The sequence below is a fragment of the Carcharhinus amblyrhynchos genome, chromosome 17, assembly GCF_965287045.1.
Source record: "Carcharhinus amblyrhynchos chromosome 17, sCarAmb.v2.hapA, whole genome shotgun sequence".
Lineage (NCBI taxonomy): Eukaryota > Metazoa > Chordata > Chondrichthyes > Carcharhiniformes > Carcharhinidae > Carcharhinus > Carcharhinus amblyrhynchos.
In genome coordinates, this window is record NC_137340.1 from 54,133,723 (window position 1) to 54,159,001 (window position 25,279).

General features: G+C 44.8%; 1 protein-coding gene across 6 annotated transcripts in view; it reads right to left on the reverse strand.

Moving 5' to 3' along the window:
* Window positions 1-25,279, reverse strand: part of LOC145354535 (LIM domain-binding protein 1) — a 122,403-nt gene that overhangs the window by 38,544 nt on the left and 58,580 nt on the right. Inside the window, exon 1 of one of the 6 annotated variants that reach the window (XM_080205978.1) lies at window positions 20,215-20,254. The exons of 4 other annotated variants lie outside the window; for them this stretch is intronic. In XM_080205978.1, coding sequence (XP_080062104.1) covers window positions 20,215-20,239 — 25 coding nt within the window. In that variant the 5' untranslated portion in view covers window positions 20,240-20,254. Of the gene's footprint in view, window positions 1-10,784; window positions 10,922-20,214; window positions 20,255-25,279 lie in introns of those variants that run through there. One more of the 6 variants, XM_080205983.1, reaches the window with a different exon arrangement.

Below are 25,279 nucleotides of genomic sequence, written 5' to 3' on the forward strand. Positions count from 1 at the left end.
CATTCATTATCATGGCTGATCATCCAACACAGTAACCTGCTCCTGCCTCCCCTCCATATCCTTCACCTGAAGAGCTATATCTAATTTCTTCCTGAAAACATACAGGCCGCGATTCTTCAATCCTGCCGCGCAAAATCTTTAGTGCAGCGGGACAGGAGAATCTTGCGGTGGGCGATGCACAGGATTCGTGCATGTGTTCCCACGGTGATAGTATCTCCCAGTGCTGGAAATTGGCAGAGAGGCGCAGAAGTAATTTTAAGCTTATTTTGCATGTGGTTTAAATGGAATTAGCGGGCACAGGACTGAAGTCTCTGAGCTCACTAGCCTCTCCCCCCCGACTAGAGTGTTCACTCCAGTGGGTTTTAAAGTAACTCCCTTTTTTTGGGGAACTAGCAACCCCTCCCCCGCTGGAGTGAAAGGGAGGCATTTGAGGCCCCCCAAAGGGTCAGGCACTGGAGTCTGGGGGCATCTTGGCACTGCCCATCAGCATGGAGCATTGCCCAGGGGGCGATCTGTGGAGGTGGGGGTTCTTGCTGCCACACTGCAGTCAGGATCTATGGGAGAGGGAAAGAGGGAGACCAGTGAGATGGCAGGGGTGGCTTGCTGGAGATCGGGGCAGGCTGGGGGGAGGGGATGGAGGACTGCGATGCACAAGCCATGGGCGTTGGCCAATGATCAGGAGACCATCAGTGCAGGGCAACTGTGCATGCACCGATCTTGGTGCACACGCAGTAGCTCGCTCAGCACGCTGATTTCATCCTCTCTAATGGGGATAGACCCCATTCCCTGGTTTATAATGATATTCACCCTGGTGACTTCTGCAGTGCACAGAGTGTGGAAGATTCTTCTCTGAATTCCCACTGAAAAAAGCAGCGTGAATTAATCCAGTTTTCATGCAAAGTTGACGCTTAGACATTTTTTTGGGAGAATTCTGGCCACAACGTTTTGGTTCCAAATGGTTTACCCTGTATCATTAGACTCTGACCCCTGGTTCTGGACTCCCCCGTCATTGGGAGCATCCTTCCTACATCTACCCTATCTAGTCGTTTTAGAATATTATAGGTTTCTATGAGATCCTCTCCCATTCTTCTAAACTCCAGTGAATATAATCTGAACCAACTCGATATCTCCTCATACGTCAGTCCTCTCATCCCTGGAATCAGTCTGGTAAGCTTTACCGCACTCTCTCCGCAGCAAAAACATCCTTCTCTCAGTTAAGTAGACCAAAATGGCACACAATGTTTCAGGTGTGGCCTCACAAACATCCTTTATAATTGTCTCAACACATCCCTGCTAAATACATTAGTTCTGTTTTCACAAAGGAGGGCACAAATAAGATAGCAGAAATGTTGGAGAACACAGGGTTTAGTGAGAGAGAGAGAGGAACTCAAGGAATTCCATATTAGTCACTAAATCCTGTGTTCTCCAACATTTCTGCGATCTTATTTGTGCCCTCCTTTGTGAAAACAGAACCAGTGTATTTATTGGTCAGCCATTCCTTTGCTGCCCAATTATAAATTCCCCTGTTGCTGGCTGTAAGGGACCTACATTTGTCTTCACCAATGGTTCTCTGCACATACCTATAGAAACTTTACAGACAGTTCTTATGTTCCCTACAAGCTTACTCTTGTACTCTATTTTCACCTTCCTAATTATTTCCCTTGTCCTCCTTTGATGAATTTTACACTGCTCCAAATCCTAAGGTCTGCTGTTTTTTCTGACCAACTTGTACGCCTCTGCCTTGGATCTAATATTATCTCTAATTTCTCCTGTAAGATATGCTTTCCTGTTTGATTTTTGCACCAGCCAGGAATGAACAATTGTTGCCGTTCACCCATGTGTTCTTTCAATATTTGCCATTGTTTATCCACCGTCACCCCTTTAAGTAACGTTCCCCAATCCATCATAACTAACTTGTGCCTCATACCATCGTAGTTTCCTTTATTTAGATTCAAAACCTTAGTCTCAGAATCAACTACGTCACTCATTTGAAGAGGAATTCTATCAGATTATGGTCACTCATCCCCAAGGAGCCTAGCAGAATTAGATCGCCAATTATTCCTTTCTCATTACACAATAAACAGTCCGGGATGGCCTGTTCTCTTGTTGATTCCTCAATGTATTGGTCCAGAAAACCATCTTATACACAGTCGACAATTCCTCCTCTACAGTATTATTACTAATTTGATTTGCCCATTCTGTATGCAGACAAGTCACCCATAATTACATAGAACATAGAACAGTACAGGCCCTTCAGCCCTCAATGTTGTGCCGAGCTATGTCCAAACCCAAGATCAAGCTATCCCACTCCCTATAAGAACATAAGAGCATAAGAAATAGGGGCAGGAGTAGGCCATCTAGCCCCTCGAGCCTGCCCCGCCATTCAATAAGACCATGGCTGATCTGTCGTGGCTCAGTTCCACATTCCCGCCCTCTCCCCATAACCCTTAATCCCCTCTCTTATCAAAAACCCATCAACCCGCGTCTTAAAAATATTTAGCGAGGCAGCCTCCACCACTTCAACGGGCAGAGAATTCCAGAGATTCACCACCCTTTGAGTGAAGAAGTTCCTCCTCAACTCCATTCTAAACCGCCCCCCCTTTATCTTGAGGCTGTGCCCCCTAGTCCTACTGTCCTTTCTGAGCGGGAAGAGTCTCTCCACCTCTATCCTATCCATCCCATTCATCATCTTATACGTCTCAATGACATCTCCCCTCATTCTTCTGAGCTCTAACGAGTACAAGCCTAGTTTATTCAGCCTCTCCTCATAGCTCAACCCCCTCAACTCCAGTATCAGCCTAGTAAACCTCCTCTGCACTCCCTCCAAGGCCAAAATATCCTTGCGTAAGTGCGGTGACCAAAACTGCACACAGTACTCCAGCTGTGGCCTCACCAGTGCCCTGTACAGTTGCAGCAAGACCTCCCTACTTTTATATTCAATCCCCCTCGCTATGAAGGCCAGCATCCCATTCGCCTTCCTGACCACCTGCTGCACCTGCAGGCTGGGTTTTTGCGACTCATGCACAAGGACCCCGAGGTCCCTCTGCACCGTCGCCTGCTGCAGTTTTTCGCCATGTAAGTAATAGTCCTTCCTACCATTATTCCTACCAAAGTGGACAACTTCACACTTGCCAACATTAAATTCCATTTGCCATGGCCCATTCGCCCAGCCTATCTAGATCCTTCTGCAGACTTTCCACACCCTCCGCACAATTTGCCGTTCCACCAATCTTGGTGTCATCAGCAAATTTCGACACCATACACTCAGTTCCCTCCTCCAGATCATCTATATAAATGGTAAATAGCTGAGGCCCCAGCACCGACCCCTGGGGCACTCCACTAGTCACCAACCGCCAATCCGAATAGCACCCATTGACCCCCCACTCTCTGCCTCCTATTTGACAGCCAATCCCCTATCCACGCTAACACCCTACCCCCAACTCCATGCCCCCTAACCTTCCGTAATAACCTCTTGTGCGGCACCTTATCAAACGCCTTCTGAAAATCAAGAAACACCACATCCACTGGCTCTCCTCTATCCACCGCCCTAGACACATCCTCACAGAATTCCAATAAATTCGTCAGCCACGACTTCCCCTTAACGAAACCGTGCTGCGTCTGCTCTATCAAACAAGTCTCCTCAAGATGCCTCGCTATTTTTTCCTTGATCATGGATTCTAACATTTTACCTACAACAGACATTAAACTAACCGGCCTCTCATTCTGGTGTGTTCCATGTGCCTATCCAATAACTGCTTGAAAGTTCCTAAAGTGTCCAGCTCTACTATCACAGCAGGCAGTGTATTCTACACCCCAATCACTGAGTGAAGAATCTATCTCCACCATGAACCTGATAGTTATGCCCCTTAGTAACAGCCACATCCACCTGAGGAAATAGTCTCTGCACTTCCACTCTACCTATTCTCCTCATCATCTTATAAACCTCTATTAAGTTGCCTCTCATCCTCCTCCACTCTAAAGAGAAAAGCCCCAGCTCCCTCAACCTTTCCTCATAATAACTACCCTCCAAACCAGGCAGCATCCTGGTAAATCTCCTCTGCACTCTCTCCAATGCTTCCTTCTTATAGTGAGGTGACCAGAACTGTACACAATATTCCAAATGTGGTCTCACCAATGTCCGGTATAGTTGCAGCATAACCCTGCAGCTCTTAAACTCAAACCCCCTGTTAATAAAAACTAACACACTGTAAGCCTTCTTCACAGCTCTATCCACTTGAGTGGCAATCTTCAGAGATCTGTGGACACGAACCCCCTGATCTCTCTGTTCCTTCACATTCCTCAGAACCCTGCCGTTGACCCTGTAATCCGCATTCAAGTTTGTCCTACCAAAATGAATCACATATGTTCCTCTGTCACACGCATCCCTAATTTCCTGTTTAATGCAATCCCCACCATCACAGCTACATTTTGGAGGTTGAAATAAAACCTCCTGATGTTTCTTAGTTCTCCCCATACAAATTCCACATCATTGGAGCTAATATCCTTCCTCACTATTGTCTTAATATCCTCTTTAACCAGCAATGCAAACCCACCATCTTTTCCTTTTTGTCTGTTGAATACCCATAGATGTCCATTTCCCATCGCTGGTCACTTTGCAGCCATGTCTCTGTAATCCCAAACATGTATTTGCATGATTAACTCATTCACTTCTTTGCAAGTATTCCACATATGAAGGCACAAAGCCAAGAATGTCTTTTTAACATTACTGGTCTGTTCATATTATTTTTCACAGTGGCCCTATTTGATTCTGATCGCTGATTGCTCTGCCTATCAATTTTCTTATTCCCCTTTCTGTCACTTGTTCTTGTTTCCCCCTCCTCTGATTCCTTGCATAGGTTACCATCCCCCTGCTATTTCAAACTTCCCAACTTGTTTACATGATGCAACACTCAAGAAACTCAACACTATCCAGAACAAAGCAGCCCACTTAGTTGGCACCTACCCACCACCCGGCAGTACTGCTGCCTCACAGCACCCCAGACTCAGGTTCGATTTCCAGTTCGGGTCACTGTCTGTGTGGAGTTTGCACATTCTCCCTGCGTCTGCATGGGTTTCCGCCGGGTACTCCGGATCTCTCCCACAGTCTGAAAGACGTGCTGGTTAGGTGCATTGACTGTGCTAAATTCTCCCACAGTGTAACCAAACAGGTGCCAGAGAGTGGGGGTCAATGGGTGCTATTCGGATTGGCGGTTGGTGACTAGTGGGGTGCCCCAGGGGTCGGTGCTGGGGCCTCAGCTATTTACAATTTATATAGATGATCTGGAGGAGGGAACCGAGTGCAGGGTGTCGAAATTTGCTGATGACACCAAGATTGGGGGAAAGGCAAATTGTGCGGAGGGTGTGGAGAGTCTGCAGAAGGATCTAGATAGGCTGGGCGAATGGGCCAGGAAATGGCAAATGGAATTTAATGTTGGCAAGTGTGAGGTGGTCCACTTTGGTAGGAAGAATGGTAGGAAGGACTATTACTTACGGGGCGAAAAACTGCAGCAGGCGACGGTGCAGAGGGACCTCGGGGTCCTTGTGCATGAGTCGCAAAAACCCAGCTTGCAGGTGCAGCAGGTGGTCAGGAAGGCGAATGGGATGCTGGCCTTCATAGCGAGGGGGATTGAATATAAAAGTAGGGAGGTCTTGCTGCAGCTGTATAGGGCATTGGTGAGGCCGCAGCTGGAGTACTGTGTGCAGTTTTGGGCGCCGCACCTGCGCAAGGATATTTTGGCCCTGGAGGGAGTGCAGAGGAGGTTTACTAGGCTGATACCGGAGTTGAGGGGATTGAGCTATGAGGAGAGGCTGAATAAACTAGGCTTGTACTCGTTAGAGTTTAGAAGAATGAGGGGAGATCTCATTGAGACGTATAAGATGATGAATGGGATGGATAGGATAGAGGTGGAAAGACTCTTCCCGCTCAAAAAAGACAGTAGGACTAGGGGGCACAGCCTCAAGATAAAGGGGAGGCGGTTTAGAACGGAGTTGAGGAGGAACTTCTTCACTCAAAGGGTGGTGAATCTCTGGAATTCTCTGCCCGTTGAAGTGGTGGAGGCTGCCTCGCTAAATATTTTTAAGAAGCGGGTTGATGGGTTCTTGATAAGAGAGGGGATTAAGGGTTATGGGGAGAGGGCGGGAAAGTGGAACTGAGCCACAACAGATCAGCCATGATCTTATTGAATGGCGGGGCAGGCTCGAAGGGCTAGATGGCCTACTCCTGCTCCTACTTCTTATGTTCTTATATGTTCTAATGTGGCGACTAGGGGAATTTCACAGTAACTTCATTGCAGTGTTAATGTAAGCCTTAGTTGTGACATTAATAAACTTTGCTTTTACCTTCAACATTCACTCTCTCCGCCACCGAAGCACAGCTGCAGCAGTGTACATCATTTACAAGATGCACTGCAGAAATTCACCAATTCCCTTGACGGCGTCATCCAAATGCATAACTTCTACTACTTATAAAGAAAGGTAGCAAATAGATGGGAACGCAACCACTTGCCAGTTCCCCTCTAAGCGCACACTATGCTGATTTTGAAATATACCCACCATTCCTTCATTGTTGCTGGATCAAGATTCTAGATTTCCCTCCCTAGAAGCACTGAGAGTTTACTTATAGCACATGAACTACAGTGGTTCAAGGTAGCAGCACATTATCACCTTCTCCAGGGCAATTAGGGATGGGTTATAAATGCTGGTCTAGCCATGACACCTCCATCACCTGAAAGAATGTTTTAAAAAGTCCTGGAGCTATAGAAAATTCCAGTCTTGCAAGTTTAGATGCATCAGTGATATGTTCATTAAATTCTATATGCACGATCAAGAACTTGCAGAGTAAAGCTCCCTCTACACTGTCCCCATCAAACACTCCCAGGACAGGTACAGCACGGGGTTAGATACAGAGTAAAGCTCCCTCTACACTGTCCCCATCAAACACTCCCAGGACAGGTACAGCACGGGGTTAGATACAGAGTAAAGCTCCCTCTACACTGTCCCCATCAAACACTCCCAGGACAGGTACAGCACGGGGTTAGATACAGAGTAAAGCTCCCTCTACACTGTCCCCCATCAAACACTCCCAGGACAGGTAAAGCATGGGGTTAGATACAGAGTAAAGCTCCCTCTACACTGTCCCCCATCAAACACTCCCAGGACAGGTACAGCATGGGGTTAGATACAGAGTAAAGCTCCCTCTACACTGTCCCCATCAAACACTCCCAGGACAGGTACAGCACGGGGTTAGGTACAGAGTAAAGCTCCCTCTACACTGCCCTCATCAAACACACCAGAACTCTCCATTCACCTGGGGAAGGGATAAACCCCAAAAGCTTGTGAGTTTACTATCAGATAAATCGGTTGGACTTAAACCTGGTGTTGTCAGACTTCTGTGTCCCATCAAACACTCCCAGGACAGGTACAGCATTGGGTTCGATACAGAGTACATCTTTCCAGACTCCATAAACCTGCATGACACTTCCCCATTTCTATTCATGTGACTGCCTGTGGAAGCTTCTCAATGCCAGTTTGGTGTCAATGTATGGACAATCAAAGCTGAACAGGCAACGGATGCTCCTCCTTAGTTCCTTTTTTATTTTGATCGTGAAAGGTGGGCATCACTGGCAGTGTTTTATACCATCTCAAATTTCCCTTCTGCAAGTGATAATGAGCTGTCTTCTTTAAACTTTGCAGACCATTCCTGTAGGTGCACCCACAGTCTGGGAGGTAGTTCCAGGTTTTTGACCCAGCGACAGTGAAGGGACAACAATATAGTTCCAAGACAGCATGGTGGATGGCTTGGGACGGGGCGGAGCGGGACTTACAGGTGGTGCTGTTCCCTTACATCTGCTTGTTCCTGAGGTCCTAATATTCACGGATATCAGTATCCAGTTAATTCAGCTTATACTATGTGACATTGCAAAACAGCTGAGTGCACTGAACACTTAGAGGAGATGGTACCCAACAATATCCAGTTTAACTCTGACCTGCAGACAAGTTGCTTCAGATAGTTGGATTACTGTAATCATCCCGACAACACAGAAGTTAGCCAAGGTTGTGACTGTCCTAGCCACAAACAACAGGGTAGATCTAGTCTGACCCATTAAAAGGTAAAGAAAGTAATAAATGTATTTATAATACCCCTTAGAGTCATAGAGGTTTACAGCATGGAAACAGGCCCTTCAAACCCAACTTGTCCATGCCGCCCTTATTTTTTCAAAACCCCTAAAGTAATCCCAATTGCCTGCGTTTGGTCCATATCTCTCTGTACCCACCGTATCCATGTAACTATCTAAATGCTTTTTAAAAGATAAAATTGTACCCGTCTCTACTACTACCTCTGGCAGCTTGTTCCAGATAGTCACATGCTGTGTGTGAAAAAATTGCCCCTCTGGACACTTATGAATCTCTCCCCTCTCACCTTAATCGAATGCCCTCTAGTTTTAGACTCCCCTACCTTTGGGAAAAGATATTGACTGTCTACCTTGTCTATGCCCCTCATTATTTTATAGACCTTTATACGGTCACCCCTCAGCCTCCTGCGCTTCAGGGAAAAAAAATTCCAGTTTATTCAGCCTCTCCTTATAACTCAATCCACCAAGTCCCAGTTGCATCCTAATAAATCTTCTCCCCTTACATCACCATTTCAGTAAATCCCAAAATGTTTCGAGGCATTGATCAATTTGGACTTGTATCCTCACCCATTTTCATTAACAGTTTAAAATTTTCTTTCATGGGATGTGGGCATCACCAATAAGATCAGCATTCCCTGCCCATCCCTAATTGCCCTTAATCATTTGCTTGGTAATTTCAGAGGGCAGTTAAGATTCAACCACATTGCTATGGATCTGGAATCAAATGTAGACCAGACCAGGTAGAGACAACAGATTTCCTTCTCTAAAGAACATTAGAGAACCAGATGGGTTTTTATGACAATAAAAATGACAAAATAGTTTCATGGTCATCATAACTGAGACTAGCTTTACTAACACATTTTTTAATCAAATTCTACCAGTTACCATGGTGGGATTCGAACTCACGTATCCAGAGCATCAGCTGGCTCTCATCTAGTCTATGTAATCATCATCCCATTAAATTGGCAGTGGAAAATCCTGGATGATACTGCTGGTTTTTACTCCTGCCATATTGAAGTCAGGAAGAGTGGAGGTCAAATCTGCTGCCTGTCTTATCCATGTGGTTCAATGTTTGACCAATACAGCAGCAGCAACTATATTGAGACAGAGCCTTCAACGTTGTAAAACACCTTAAGCAAACTCAGACAATATTTGATGGTGAAGATATCAAGAACAAAAATCAAAAGTTTGGTCAAAATGGTAGGTTATAATGTGCATTTTAAAGGAGGTGCGAGAGGCATAAAGGCTTATGGAAGGAATTCCAAGCTGAGGGCCCAGCTGAAGGAAAAGATATCAATGGTGAGTCAGTAAATCTTGGGGATGCACAAAAAACCGGTATTGGGACAGTACAGGAGGTCTCAGCAGGTCAGAGGGGGGTGGGTAAGAGATAAGGAGGGATGAGGTCATGGAGAGGTTTGAACATGAGGAGTTGAAGTAAGTGTTTTTACCTGTTTTATAATCATAGCAGCAGAAATTATCACTGGCATTTTCTGGCAGAATATATCCAAAACAAATTCACCAGGAAAAACTCAACATCCCACCTGTTCCTGTAGATGTCATCTTCAAATACCACGAGCACCTGCCTACCTACTTCAGGTGCTTGGTCTCTTTGGTACAGAGCCTCTGAGTACTCCGAACCACACTCCACCAAGAATTCACCAAAAATCAAGTTTAAAATTATTTTTGTGGGCGGTAGGGGGTGGGAGTAATATCTTAACCCGAGGCAGATAATTGTATTTCATTAGCTACTTTTAAACCTATTTCACAAACACCAGCAGCTTGAACGGTTGTTGCCAAGTGGCTCCAAGGAAGGAATAAAAATTATTTCACACTCAAACTGTCCCCCAAACATCCAGAATCTCTATCTATCAAAGAGAATAAGCTAAAGGTCCCTCCCTGCTCCCCGGATGATCTGAGATGCCAATAAAACAATGATCCTTTTATACAACCAAAGTTCTCAGCACAACTCGCTGTCTGCCCAGGGCGGTTAAAGGGTTAAGAGGCCGGTTAGAAAGCAGCACAAAAGCGAGACTGGCCTCAGAATATCGGAAGCAGAAGGGGATGCAAGGGAGAATAATGGCGTAAACTTCACTTCACCCAGCTACAGACTCTTGGCCATTTCTAGATAAGATTATCTGTTTAATAACTCTGGTAACATTGCCTGTTTAACATGTCACATGGAAGCCGTACAGGAACCGCCACCACCCCCCGCTCCTTCCCATTATTGTTTTGTTGTCTATCTGACAGGCTGCGTCTTTCCAACCAGGCCTTGATGCTCTTTTAATTCCAAATCAACCTTCCTGCTTCCTGCCTAGCCACCAAATCAGCTTCTGCACATTTATCTTTTAAAATAACATTAGCTACAAACAGCTAGCAGGAGGTGCAGCAGAATTTTCTCCCCACAGTGCCGATACTGTGTCAGGCCTGAGAGCAGCCAGCAGTCCCCCTCTATCCCCCTACAGCCATACCTAAAGGAGAGATCTCCTCAGCTTTATACCAGCCTCAGGCCTGGAAGCTCCCTCTTTTCTGTCTCTCAGCAGCACAAGTTAAAACAAATACAAGTGCCAAGAATGTGAGGAGCAGTCATATATACACACACACACACAACACACACAGGCAGCAACGAGAAACAGTAAAAAGCTTTCTTTTTACCTTCGTAGAAGCTGATCCCAGGGGGGTGTGGGCTGGGAAACCGAGAAATCCCTCCCCCAAAGAATGAAACACTTCAGCAATATAATCTTATTTATTTATTATTTCTTCCAGCCAAAGCCCTGAAGTGAGGTGGAAATGTCTGCTCTCTCTGCGAGCCTTCCCAAGTCTTTTGTTCTGTAGAGAGGGGGGGGTGGTGGGGGGTGGTGGTGAGGCAGCTGTCAGCAAACAACAATAGGCGTGTGGAAAGGCCCACTCTCTCTCTCTCTGTATGTGTATGTGTGTGTGTGTGTGTATATGTATGTGGCCCCGGTTTGCACTGAATCACAGAGGCTTTGTGGCAGACAGTTGGCCATTCTCAGCACCTCCCCCTGCTCCCAGGCAGACAATACCAGCCAGGGACCCTGGATACTGGCCCCCACCCCCTGCCCTCCCCCTTTTGCCCAAACCTCCAGCAGCAAATCACTCTGCCTCCCCAAGGGAGACATGCTGCTTCTCTGTCTGAATTCAGCCTCCAAGACAAAGGAGCTAACATATATACATCTGTAAATGCAAAATAAAATGTGCATTTAAGGGACCAAAATCGTATCTGCAAATGCAAAACATCAATAAAATTTGCATCCAGGCCTTCAAAGGGTGAAGGTTAGTAGCTCTCTTTTTGTTGATGAGCATCAACCCGGCAATTTACTTCCCCTTTGCTGATACATTAAAAATAATCAGAATCATTAAAGGATGTCTCTATCAGGTTGAACTTACTTTTGTTTCTGCCTCTGAGAATTAAAAGAAATTGAAATGATCCTGAATATTTCTGTCAAGTGTGAAAATTGGTTCAGCAATGAAATAAAACAAACAAACCTTTGTTTTTAAAAATGTTCTTGTTAAAAGAAATTACAGAAATTACATATTTATTGAGGAATGAAATCAAAATGGCAGTCACCTATTATTCATTCTTAGTCAAGGTTAGAAACTGTTCTTTTTTCCTTCACTCACATTCTTGCCTTGAACATTAAATCTGCTGAGTAATCTTATTTTCCAAATTTAATCCAGTAATTTTTCTTCTTTTTCCAAGTGGCATTGTCACTGTGCAGTCTGAAGCCACAGAACTAGTGGCAGAAACATATTTTAATTGTTATTCCTTTTATTCACATACCTACTTACTTTTCATTAATCAATATTCACAGAGCACACCCTCCAGATGACTTCACAACAATCAATTTCCACGTCCAACAAACATCTATTCCACACCCTGATCCATATGCATTGACACACCCAATCATTCTCTCTCACCCCCCCGATTATTCTCCGCTATCCCCAATCACTGCCCTCCCTCCCTCTAAACCAATATCATCCCTCCACAATCATCATTAACTCATCCTCCCCTTTTGCCATCATTATCTAGATGTTTTCTGATCTGAACCACAAACTGCTCACACCAGTTTTTACAAAGCAACCTTCACTGTCATCAGCTATCCAACAACTTCTGAGGTGCATCTATGGACCTCATCTGGAGGAAAGAGCGACACTGTTGTGATGCCTCCTATGGTTAAATTTCCCTGTCATGATGTGGGTATGCCGGCGTTGGACTGGCGTAAACACAGTAAAAAGTCTGACAACACCAGGTTTTAGTCCAACCTATTTATTTGATAATATTATCAAATAAATAGGTTGGACTAAAACCTGGTGTTGTCAGACTTTTTACTAAATTTCCCTGTGACATTTACTGGTGGCATTTACGAGTAGCATATCAGAGTCATAAGGTGCTGAAAAGGCCCTTTGGCCCATCGAGTCTGCACCAACAATAACTACCAATAAAATCACACTAATCCCATTTTCCAGCACTAGAAACAACTGTTATTATGTTTCAAGTGCTCATCCAAATATTTTTTTGAAGGTTGGAAGATTTCTGGCCTCCACTACCTTCCCAGGCAGCGCATTCCAGATTCTCACCATCCTCAGAGTGGATGTGTTTTCCCTCCAACCTCCTGGCCCTTACCCTAAAACTCTGACCCCTCAACCAAGGAGAACAACTGCTTCCTATTCACCCTGTCTACCCCTCAATCTTATACTTCTCAATCATCCCCTCCCCCCACTTAACCTTCTCTGTTCTAAAGAAAACAATCCAAGCCTACATAGTCTCTCCCTGTAGCTCAAACACTCCATCCCAGACAATATCTTGATGAATTTTGTCTGTACCCCCTCCAGTGCTATCAGATCCCTCCCATAGTGAGGTGACCAGAACTGCACGCAGTACTCCAAAGAACCATGGAAAATTACAGCTCAGAAACAGGCCTTTTGGCCCTTCTTGACTGTGCCGAACCATTTTTTGCCTAGTTCCACTGACCTGCACTTGGACTATATCCCTCCACACCCCTCTCATCCAAGTACCTGTCCAAGTTTTTCTTAAATGTTAAAAGTGACCCCGCATTTACCACTTTATCCAGCAGCTCATTCCACACTCCCACCATTCTCTATGTGAAGAATTCCTGCCCCCCCCGCTAATATTCCCTTTAAACTTTTCTCCTTTCACCTTTAACCCATGCCCTCTGGTTTTTTTCTCCCCTAGCCTCAGTGGAAAAAGCCTGCTTGCATTCACTCTATCTATACCCATCAAAATCTTATACACCTCTATCAAATCTCCCCTCATTCTTCTGCGCTCCAAAAAATAAAGTCCTAACCTATTCAATCTCTCTCTGTAACCCAGCTTCTCAAATCCCAGCAACATCCTTGTGAACCTTTTCGGCACTCTTTCAACTTTATTTATGTCCTTCCTGTAATTAGGTGATCAAAACTGTACACAATATTCTAAATTCGGCCTCACCAATGCCTTATATAACCTTACCATAACACTCCAACGTTTATACTCGATACTCCGATTTATAAAGGCCAATGTACCAAAAGCACGCTTTATCCACCTGTGATGTCACTTTTAGGGAATTCTGTACCTGTATTCCCAGATCCCTCAGTTCAACTGCACTCTTCAGAGTCCTACCATTTACCCTGTACGTCCTACTTTGGTTTGTCCTTCTAAAGTGCAATATCTCACATTTATCTGCATTAAATTTAATTTGCCATTTTTTAGCCCATATTTCTAGTTGGTCTAAATACCTCCGCAAGCTTTGAAAACCTTCCTCCCTGTCCACTACACCTCCAATTTTTGTATCATCAGCAAATTTGCTGATCCAATTGGTCAAATTATCATCCAGATCATTGATATAGATGACAAACAACAATGGACCCAACACCAATGCTTGTGGCACATCACTCGTCACAGGCCTCCTCTCAGAGTAGCAATCTTCCACAACCACTCTCTGGCTTCTTCCAGTGAGCCAGTGTCTAATTCAATTTACTACCTCCCCACGTTCACCTAGCGACTGAACCTTCCTAACTAACCTCCCATGAGGGACCTTATCAAAGGCCTTGCTGAAATCCAGGTAGACAACATCCACCGGCTTCCCTTCATCCACTTTCCTGGTAACCTCCTTGAAAAACTCTAATACGTTGGTCAAACGTGACCTACCATGCACAAAGCCATGTTGACTCTCCCTAATAAGTCCCTGTCTATCCAAATATTTGTAGATCCTATCCCTTATCACACCTTCCAATAACTTGCCCACCACCAACGTCAAACTTACTGGCCTATAATTTCCCGGATTTCTTTTGGAACCTTTTTTAAACAACGGAACAACATGAGCCACCCTCCAATCATCCGGCACCTCCCCTGTGCACACTGACATTTTAAATATGTCTGCCAGGGCCCCTGCAAGTTCAACACTAGCCTCCCTCAAGGTCTGTGGGAATACCATGGGGATTTATCCACTCTGATTTGCCTCAATACAGCCAGCACCTCCTCCCTGTGATCCGTAAAGGTTCCATGACCTCCCTACCTGTTTGCCCTAATTCCACACTCCAGCTGTGGCTTAACTAACATTACTTCCATGCTCCTGTACTTTACGCCATGATAATTGTACAAGGTACTGGTGAGGCTGCAACTAGAGCACTGCGTGCAATTTTGGTCCCCTTATTTGTGAAAGGATATATTGGCCTTGGAGGGAATACAGAGAAGGTTCATTAGGTTGATACCGGAGATGAGGGGGTTAGCTTATGAGGAGAGATTGAGTAGATTGGGTCTGCATTCGTTGGAGTTTAGAAGGCTGAGGGGTGATCTTATAGACACATATAAGATAATGAAGGGGCTAGACAGGGTAGAGGCAGACAGATTATTTCCACTTAGAAAGGAAACAAGATCTAGAGGGCACAGCCTCAAAATAAGGGGGAGCCAATTTAGAAGAGTTGTGGAAGAACTTCTTCTCTCAGAGGGTAGTGAATCTTTGGAATTCTCTGCCCATTGAAGCAGTGGAGGCTACCTCGTTAAATATGCTTAAATCACAGGTAGATAGATTTCTGATCAATAAGAGAATTAAGGGTTATGGGGAACAGGCGGGTAAGTGGAACTGAACCACTATCAGATCAGCCATGATCTTACTGAATGGTGGGGCAGGCTCAAGGGGCTAGACGGCCTACTCCTGCTCCTATTTCTTATGTTCTTATGACTGATGAAAGCAAGTGACCGACATGTCCTCTTAGCCACCTTATTCACCTATTCTGCCACCTTCAAGGATCTGTGAATAAGCACTGTTCTTCTGAGCTTCCTAGTGCCATTCCTTAAATACTCCCTTATCTTGTTACTTCTTCCAAAGTGCATCACCTCGCACTTATCAGGGCTAAATACCATCTGCTACTGCTCTGCCAATCTGACCAACCCATCTAAAATCTTTGCACAACCTTCTTCACCATTAACCACCCTACCAACCGTGGTGTCATCTGCAAACCTACTTATCATTCTCCACACGGTGTCATCTATATCAATTATGTATATAACAAGCAATAAAGAACCCAGCAATGATGCTTATGGTACGCCATTGGACAGCGGCCTCCAGTTACTTAAACAGCTTTCTACGACCACCCTTTGTGTCCTATTATCAACTTGCAAAGTTTCCCCGAATTTCACATGCTTCAATCACTCTCCTGTGTGGGACATTAGAAAAGCCTTTGCTAACATCCATATAAACTACATTAACTGTACTTCCCTCATCCACACACTGGGTCACTTTTTCAAAAAATTCTATCAACTTTGTTAGGCATGACCTCCCTCTGACAAAGCCATGCTGACCATGTCTTTCAGAAAATTCTCTCCTTCAGAATTTTTTCCAATAGTTTCTTGACCACTGACACGAGACTCACCGATCTGTAATTTCTTCATTCATCTCTACCACACTTCTTGAAAAGTGAAATCACATTAACTGTTCTCAGTCCTCTGACACTACCCCCATGGCCAAAGAGGAATTAAAAATTTGCATCAGAACCTCTGCCATTTCCTGCCTTGCTTCCCACAGCAGCCTGGGATGCAATTCATCCAGGTCAGGGGACTTGTCCATTTTTAAGAACATAAGAACATAAGAAATAGGAGCAGGAGTAGGCCATCCAGCCCCTCGAGCCTACCCCGCCATTCAATAAGATCATGGCTGATCTGTCGTGGCTCAGTTCCACATTCCCGCCCTCTCCCCATAACCCTTAATCCCCTCTCTTATCAAAAACCCATCAACCTGTGTCTCAAAAATATTTAGCGAGGCAGCCTCCACCACTTCAACGGGCAGAGAATTCCAGAGATTCACCACCCTTTGAGTGAAGAAGTTCCTCCTCAACTCCGTTCTAAACCGCCCCCCCTTTATCTTGAGGCTGTGCCCCCTAGTCCTACTGTCCTTTCTGAGCAGGAAGAGTCTCTCCACCTCTATCCTGTCCATCCCATTCATCATCTTATATGTCTCAATGAGATCTCCCCTCATTCTTCTAAACTCTAACGAGTACAAGCCTAGTTTATTCTGCCTTCCTCATAGCTCAACCCCCTCAACTCCAGTATCAGCCTAGTAAACCTCCTCTGCACTCCCTCCAAGGCCAAAATATCCTTGCATAAGTGCGGTGACCAAAACTGCACACAGTACTCCAGCTGCGGCCTCACCAATGCCCTATACAGCTGCAGCAAGACCTCCCTACTTTTATATTCAATCCCCCTCGCTATGAAGGCCAGCATCCCATTCGCCTTCCTGACCACCTGCTGCACCTGCAGGCTGGGTTTTTGCGACTCATGCACAAGGACCCCGAGGTCCCTCTGCACCGTCGCCTGCTGCAGTTTTTCTCCACGTGAGTAATAGTCCTTCCTACCATTATTCCTACCAAAGTAGACCACCTCGCACTTGCCAACATTAAATTCCATTTGCCAGTTCCTGGCCAATTCGCCCAACCTATCTAGATCCTTCTGCAGACTCTCCACACCCTCCACGCAATTTGCCGTTCCACCAGTCTTGGTGTCATCAGCAAATTTTGACACCATACACTCGGTTCCCTCCTCCAGATCATCTATATAAATGGTAAATAGCTGAGGCCCCAGCACCGACCCCTGGGGCACTCCACTAGTCACCAACTGCCAATCCGAATAGTACCCATTAACCCCCACTTTCTGCCTCCTATTTGACAACCAATCCTCTATCCACGCTAACACCCTACCCCCAACTCCATGCCCCCTTACCTTCTGCAATAACCTCTTGTGAGGTACCTTGTCAAACGCCTTCTGAAAATCAAGAAACACCACATCCACCGCCTCTCCTCTATCCACCGCCCTAGACACATTCTCATAGAACTCCAATAAATTTGTCGGACACGACTTCCCCTTAATGAAACCGTGCTGTGTCTGCTCTATCAAGCAATTCCCCTCAAGATGCCTCACTATTTCCCCCTTGATGACGGATTCTAACATTTTACCTACAACAGACATTAAACTAACCGGCCTATAATTCCCTGCCTTTTGCCTGCCACCCTTCTTAAACAACGGCGTAACATTAGCCGTTTTCCAATCTTCCGGCACTTCCCCGGAATCCAGCGACGTTTGGAAAATAACCACCAAGGCATCCACTATCACCTCTGCCATTTCTTTCTAAGCCCGTCAAAGCCTCCAATACCTCCACACTTCCTATGTCAAACTGTGCAAGATCCTCACAGTCTTTTGTGAGTAGCCACTAGAACAAGACAGCAGAGACCAGCTGGTAGGTGTGGGTGGTTAGGCTAAGAACATCAGCTTCAACTCAGCTGCAAAGGACAAATGGGTTGAAAACAGTGGAATGCTCTTTCTGTGCCTTATCCTCAGAAGAGCAACAATAAAATTGTCCTAAACAAGTCATCAATTCTAATGCAACAACCACAATCACATTAAAACATTATAATCACCAAGAGTGAAAAACAGTTTTGGTCACTGCATTTGCAAAAGGATATATTGGCCTTGGAGGGAGTACAGAGAAGGTTGACCAGGGTGGTACCGGAGATGAGGGGGTTGGCCTATGAAGAGAGATTGAATAGACTGGGTCTGTACTTGTTAGAGTTTAGAAGGCTGAGGGGGGATCTTATAGAGACGTATAAGATAATGAAGGGGCTAGATAGGTAGAGAGATTCTTTCCACTTAGAAAGGATAGCAGAACTAGAGGGCACAGCCTCAAAATAAGGAGGGGGGGCGGTTTAGATCAGTGTTGAGGAGGCACTTCTTCACTCAAAGGGTGGTGAATCTCTGGAATTCTCTGCCCGTTGAAGTGGTGGAGGCTACCTCGCTGAATATATTTAAGTCACGGGTAGATAGATTTCTGAGAGACAAGGGAGTTAAGGGTTATGGGGAGAAAGCGGGAAAGTGGAACTGATCCACTTCAGATCAGCCACGATCTTGTTGAGTGGTGGGGCAGGCTCGAAGGGCTAGATGGCCTACTCCTGCTCCTATTTCTTATGTTCTTATGATCTTGAAAAGGAGGAATAAGGCCAGCCACTTCCTGTGACATTGTCAGGCTTTGGGATTTATAAGCAACCATCAGTCTATGAAGGAATAATTAATCCTCAAATTACCTTCATGGAAACTGCCCTGACCCACATCAGCCACATGCATTTACATAGTATTTTTAACATGGTAAAATTCCTGAGAGGTTTCAAGGTATGTTATCACAATCAACTGAGATATGATGACAGACAACCAGATGACAAAGAGGTGGATTTTGAAGAACATTTTAGAGGAGGAAAGAGGTAGAGAGGTTTAGGAAAGAAATTCCAGAGTTTAAGGTCTTGGATTCGAAGGGCACAGCTACTGTCGGTGGAACGACTAAAAGCAGGAATGCGTAAGGGGCAAGAGATGGAGCAGCACACAGATTGCAAGAGTGTGGAGGAGAGAACAGAGATAGGGTGGGAGTGAGGCAACTGACATTCAATAACAAGGATGATAATTTTAATATTAAGATATTGCTGCAGCATGGGCCACTGTAGGTCACTGAGTAGAGTGAGACATTGTTGAATAGAATGCTGTGTGAGTGAGTAAAATTTTGGATTAGTTGAAGTTTATGGAGAGTGTAAGGTGGGAGGTTGACCAGGAGAGCACTGAAATCATAAAGCCACAGGAAACAAGGACCTGGATGAGGGTTTCAGCAGCAAATGAGCGGAGCATGGTGGAGACAGACAAGGTTACAGAAATGTCAATGGATAGATAACACCTTTAGCAGCAGAATGCTATATCACATGTTACACCTTAGAGCAGTGCTGTCCTCATACATCAGCACATTCCCCAACTTAGTATAAACAAGGCCCACATGCACATCATCTAGATAGAAGGGACTGGGTCATATCCGTGTAAGGGTATTGTGTCATATGGGATACTGAGCCATGCAGATCATCAAGCTCGCAGAATCCCTGTCATTCACTTGATTTTCACTGAAGTGCTGGGAGCTGGTTAGCTCAGTTGGCTAGATGACTTGAGTGTGATGCCAGCAACATAGGTTCTATCCCTATGCCAGCTATAGTAGTTCATGGATGCCAGCCTCCTCCCCTAGCCTCAAATTTGTGGAGTGGTACCCTTCTGGTTATACATAACCAAATGTCTCTCCTGATGGGGAGAGATGGACATGATCCTTTTGTGGAAACTTTAAATAATTACTTTACCTAAGCAAGCTGTAAGCATGCCACTATTGCCCTCAGAGCCCCTTGACAAATGGGGGTAGGGGAGGATGCCATTAAGTTCCTGTTTAGAACCCACTGAACCCCCAACTGCACTTTCAGAGGAGCTGCTTTTTGGATTAGACGTTAAACTGAGACCCCATCTGCCTTCTCAGAGGGTTGTAAAAGACCCCATGGCACTGTTTGATGACAGGGGAGTGTCCCTGCCAATATTTATTCCTTAACAGCACTAAAAACAGAGTATGACCATGATCACTGTTTCTGGCAGTTTGGGGAGTTACTGGCTATCATGCTACAGTGATACTCTTCTAAAGGTGCTTCATTGGCTGTAAAGCGCTTTGAAAGCCTGCTGATTATAAAGGCGCAAAATAAATGTCTTTCTTTCTTATAGTTTACTTACCTGCAGACTGGTACTCCTCCTCCATCACTCTACAACAGTTCCTTGATCAAGTATTCCTTTTAACACGTAGGCCTTTTATAAAAAATTGGGACTTGCTTGTGGTGTAGAATGGTCCTGAATAGAGCTCTACCCTCGGATAAACAACTTCAAATTGCTTCCCCTTGTTTCAACTGCTAACTGTTAGTCCACGGTTAGGGTGCAGATGGGGTGGGGCTGGGGGGAGGGCAGGGGTAGCTGAGTTTTTCTGTGAATTGGACTGATCGCCCAAGGAGGTGCTCTCAGATCAGTATGTGCGCCACTGAAGTAGGGTGAGTAAGCAAGACCACAAGGGGGGCCTCCAGGCTCCCACTGCTCCCAGGCATTGGGCTGGAAAACCGCAGGCAAAAGCCTGGCCTATGCTGATAACAGCTCTGTCAGATAGATGTGTCTCAAATTCACTGAGACATAGAGGGTGTGGGCATGGAAGTTCAACCCAAAAAAAAATTAGATTAAGTGTTTGACATTCTTGGGTTTGTGCAAACTACATGCAATAGGCACAATTTTCAGCTTTGTTTATGATCAAACATTTCAGATTTCCTTACTCATTCTATCCTCTGCATGACTCCAGTCCCACACCAACATGATTGACTCTTAACCGCCTCTGAAAAAGGCTCACCATCAGCATTTCTGGGCAACAAAGGATGGACAACACATGTCAGCCATGGCAGAGCTGCCCACATGTTGAGAATGAATTTTAAGAACACTGATTCTGAGATATGCTGTTGCAATGTTGTTTTCCCCTGCCCTTTATTACATTTACTCAGAAAAGTGCCATGACGGAAAGTTATTAAATCTGAAATGAGAACAAGAGGTTATTCAATCCTTTATTTATGGGATGTGGGTGTCTCTGGATAGACCAGCATTTGTTGCCCGAGAGGCAGTGAGCTGCCTTCTTTAAACCACTGTGATGTAGGGACAGCCACAGTACTGTTAGGGAGGGAAATCCAGAATTTTGACCCAGCAACAGTGAAGGAATGGTGACATATTTCTAAATCAGTGACTTGGAGTGGAGCCTCCAGTTGGTGCAGTTCTCAGGTATCAGTTATGCTTGCCCTTCTAGACGCTAGTCGTCATGAGTTTGGAAGGTGCTGTCAAAGGAGCCTTGGGGTGCAATTGTGCGTCGGTGGTGGTGGGAATGAATGTTTGTGGCAGAGGTACCAATCAAGTGGCCTACTTTGTCCTGGATGGTACTGAGCTTCTTGAGTGTTGTTGGAGCTGCACCCATCCAGGCAAGTGGATAATGTTCCATCACGCTTCTGACTTGTGTCTTGTAGATGGTGGACAGACTTTGGAGAGTCAGGTGGCTTGTTACTTGCTGCAGGATTCCAAATCTTTGACCTGCTCTTGGAGGCACAGTATTTATATAGCTAGTCCAGTTCAGTTTCAGGTCTATTGAAAACCCCAGGACGTTGATAGTGGGGAAATCAATGATGGTGACCATTGAATGTCAAGGGGTGATAGTTTGAGCCTCTCTTGTTGGAGATGGTCATTGCCTGGCACAAATAGTACTTACCACCTGTCAGCCCAAGCCTGGATATTGTCCAGATCTTGATGCATTTGAACATGGACTGCTTCAATATCTGAGTCATTGCGAATGGTGCTGAACATTGTGCAATCATCAGCAAACATCCCCACTTCTGATCTTATGATGGATGGAAGTTAATTGATGAGACAGCTGAAGGTGGTTGGGCCTTAGACACTACCCTGAGGGACTCCTGCAGCGATGTCCTGGAACTGCCAACAACCACAACCGTTTTCCTTTGTGCTGGGTATGACTCCATCCAGTGGAGTTTTCCCTGATTCCCACTGACTCCAGTTTTGCTGGGGCTCCTTGATACCACAGTCAGTCAAATGCGGCCTTGATGTCAAGGACAGTCAGTCTCACCTCCCTTTTTGTCCACGTGTGAACCAAGACTATAATGAGGCCAGGAGCTGAGTGACCCTGCCAAAACCCAAACTGAGTGTCGGTGAGCAGGTTATTTCTGAGTAAGTGGCACTTGATTGCACTGTTGATGACTCCACCCATCACTCTGCCATTGATCAAGAGTAGACTGATGGGACGGTAATTGGCTGGGTTGCATTTGTCCTGTTACTTGTGTACAGGGCATAACTGGGTAATTTTCCACATTGCCGGGTAGATGTTGGCGTAGCTGTTTTGGAACAGCTTGGCCATGGGCGCACAAGTTCTTGAGAACAAGTCTTCAGAACTATTGCTGGAATATTGTCAGGACCCAAAGCTTTTTCAGTATTCAGTGCCATCATGTAAATGAACTGAATTGGCTGAAGGCTACATCTGTAATACTGGGGACCTCTGGAGAGGTCAGGATGGATCATTCAAATTGATCACAAATGATCTGTACCTCAATTTCTTTACCCTTCTTTGTCCCTTGCTCCCATACACAAGAGCTATCTATTGAACAAGCCCCAAAGCTTAGTTTCCCACCTTCTCTGTTAGCCTTCAACACCTCCCACCTTCTTGCAATATCCCTCAATCTCAACAACCCATTTCTTTCCCATTCAACTTATTTACCACCTTCTCCATTTATCCTTCAATCTCACCTGCTCATCAGATCTCTCTACTCCAGTTACCCAACTTCTCCCCATAACTCCCTGTCCATGTACTTTTCAAAATCCATCTAGTTGTCTCTTGACCCTTCTCTCTATACTGCCCACTTCAGTGTCCTTCCCTAGAAACAGAGTCCAAACAATGTTTAAGTTATTTATTAGTGTCACAAGTATGCTTACATTAACAGTGCAATGAAGTTACTGCGAAAATCCCTTAGCCGCCACACTCCGGCGCCAGTTCAGGTACACTGAGGGAGAATTTAGCATGGCCAATGCACCTAACCAGCATGTCTTTCGGACTGTGGGAGGAAACTGGAGCACCTGGAGGAAACTCATGCAGAAACAGAGAGAACGTGCTGGCTCCATAGATTGACCCAAGATGGGAGACAAACCTGGGTCCCTGGCATTGTCAGGCAGCAATGATATTCGCTGTGCTACTGTGCTGCCAAAATGTGGGAGAAAAGCAATCTGTGCTGCCAACACAATTATGACAATTTGCATTACATATACAGCACCTGTAACACCACAACCAAGCAATTAGCTTTCAAACGTATGGGCCCAAAAGATTGCAATGAAAAATGGCCCACTTGGTCATTAGAAATATAGGAACAGTGAGAAGCAATTTAGTCCCTCAAACGAGATTGTGAGATAAAATATTTACAAATGGATATGGATAGGTTAAATGAATGGGGCTAGATCTGGCAGTTTAATGTGGATAAGTGTGAGGTTATCCATTTTGGTAAGAAAACTACAAAGACAACTAATTATCTAAATGGGGAGGAACTTTGGAGTGCTCCGGTGCAGAGGGATCTGGGTGTTTTTGTGTTCGAATAAAGAGGGCAAATGGAATTTTGGCATTAATTGCTAAAGGAATTGAATATAAAAGTAATGAAGTTTGCTGTTACTGTACAAAGCATGAGTGAGATTGCACTTAGAATATTGCGTACAGCTTTGTCCCCTTACTTGAGGAGGGATATGGTTGCAGTGGAGGCAGTTCAGAGGAGGTTCACTAGATTGATTCCAGAGATTGGGCAGTTTAAGCTTCTATCCCCTGCAATTTAGAAGAACGAGAGGAGATTTAATTGAGGTGTACAAGATAATGAGGGGAATTGACAAATTAGATTTGGAGAGGATATTTCCTCTTGCGGGGCAATCTAGAACACGAGGTTATAGTTTTAGGATAAGGAGTAGCAGATTTAAAACGGAGGTCAGGAGAAATCATTTCTCTCAAAGGGTTGTGAGTCTGTGGAATTCACTTCCCCAGAGTGTGGTGGATGCCAGGACATTGAGTAAATTTAAGGACAAGGGGGACAGATTTTTAATTAGTAAGGGTTTGGAGGGTGATGGTGAACAAGCAGGAAAGTGGAGTTAAAGCAGTGATAAGCTCAGTCATGACCATATTAAATGGCAGTGCAGGCTCGAGGAGCTGAATTGCCTACTCCTCCTCATAGTTCTAATGATTCTTATGCTTGATCTGTGACCTAATTCCATATACTTGCCTTTCTCTTATATTCCTCAGTATCCTTAGCTAACAAAAATTAAATCTCAATTTAAAACACACAACTGATCTAGTAACAACTGCCATTTGTGGAAGGGTTTTAAATTTCTCCCACCCTTTATATGGAAAAGTCTTCCCTAATTTCACTCCTGAAAGATCTGGCTCTAATTTATAAGCAATGCCCCCTGGTCCTAGCTCCCCAACCTGCATCAGTAATTTCTCTCTATTTACCTCATCAATTCCTCTTAAGACGTTCTCAGAAGAAAATCATACACAAGCTCCAAGAGTAGCCTGGAAGTAGTTCACTAAATAAAACTTCTATTTCCCGAAGTTTAGAAGTCCAGAGTGACGTGTAACTGGGTTTCTAAAGTGTAGGAATGTTTCATTTTTAGGGACAGAGAATAGTGAATAAAAGAAAGCTCTAGGTGAGTTCTTACACATTGATTAAGAAACTATAGATATTTTGGTTCTCATATTTCCTGTTCCGAAGGAACTTTTCTATCTGTTCCAAATGCTGCCTTTGGATCTTTTTCCACATATGGCACAGGAATTTGATTTGGACAGTGTGAGGCATTTGGGGTATGACAGCTGAGAAGTGCAACAGACATGCAGTACTTTTTAAAAGTATAGTTGTATACTGTTACAATTACACCAGAGATAAAGAATAAGTTAATCTATTTCAGTAATGTTGGTCAAAGTGTTAAGCAGTTACTACTGCTCTTCATCCAAATGGCACCACTGAATCTTTTACTTTCAGCTATGAGGGCAGACATAGTCTCAGTTAAATGTCTGATCTGAAATACAGCACTCTTACTGTGCAGCACTCCCTTAGCACTCCACTGAGCACATCATCCGCCTTTTCAAGGGAAATAAATGCTGGTCTTGCCAATGACACCCACATCCCAATGAATTTTATAAAAAGCTGAAGCTTTGTGGGTTCAAGTCTCCGGAATAGACCCACTG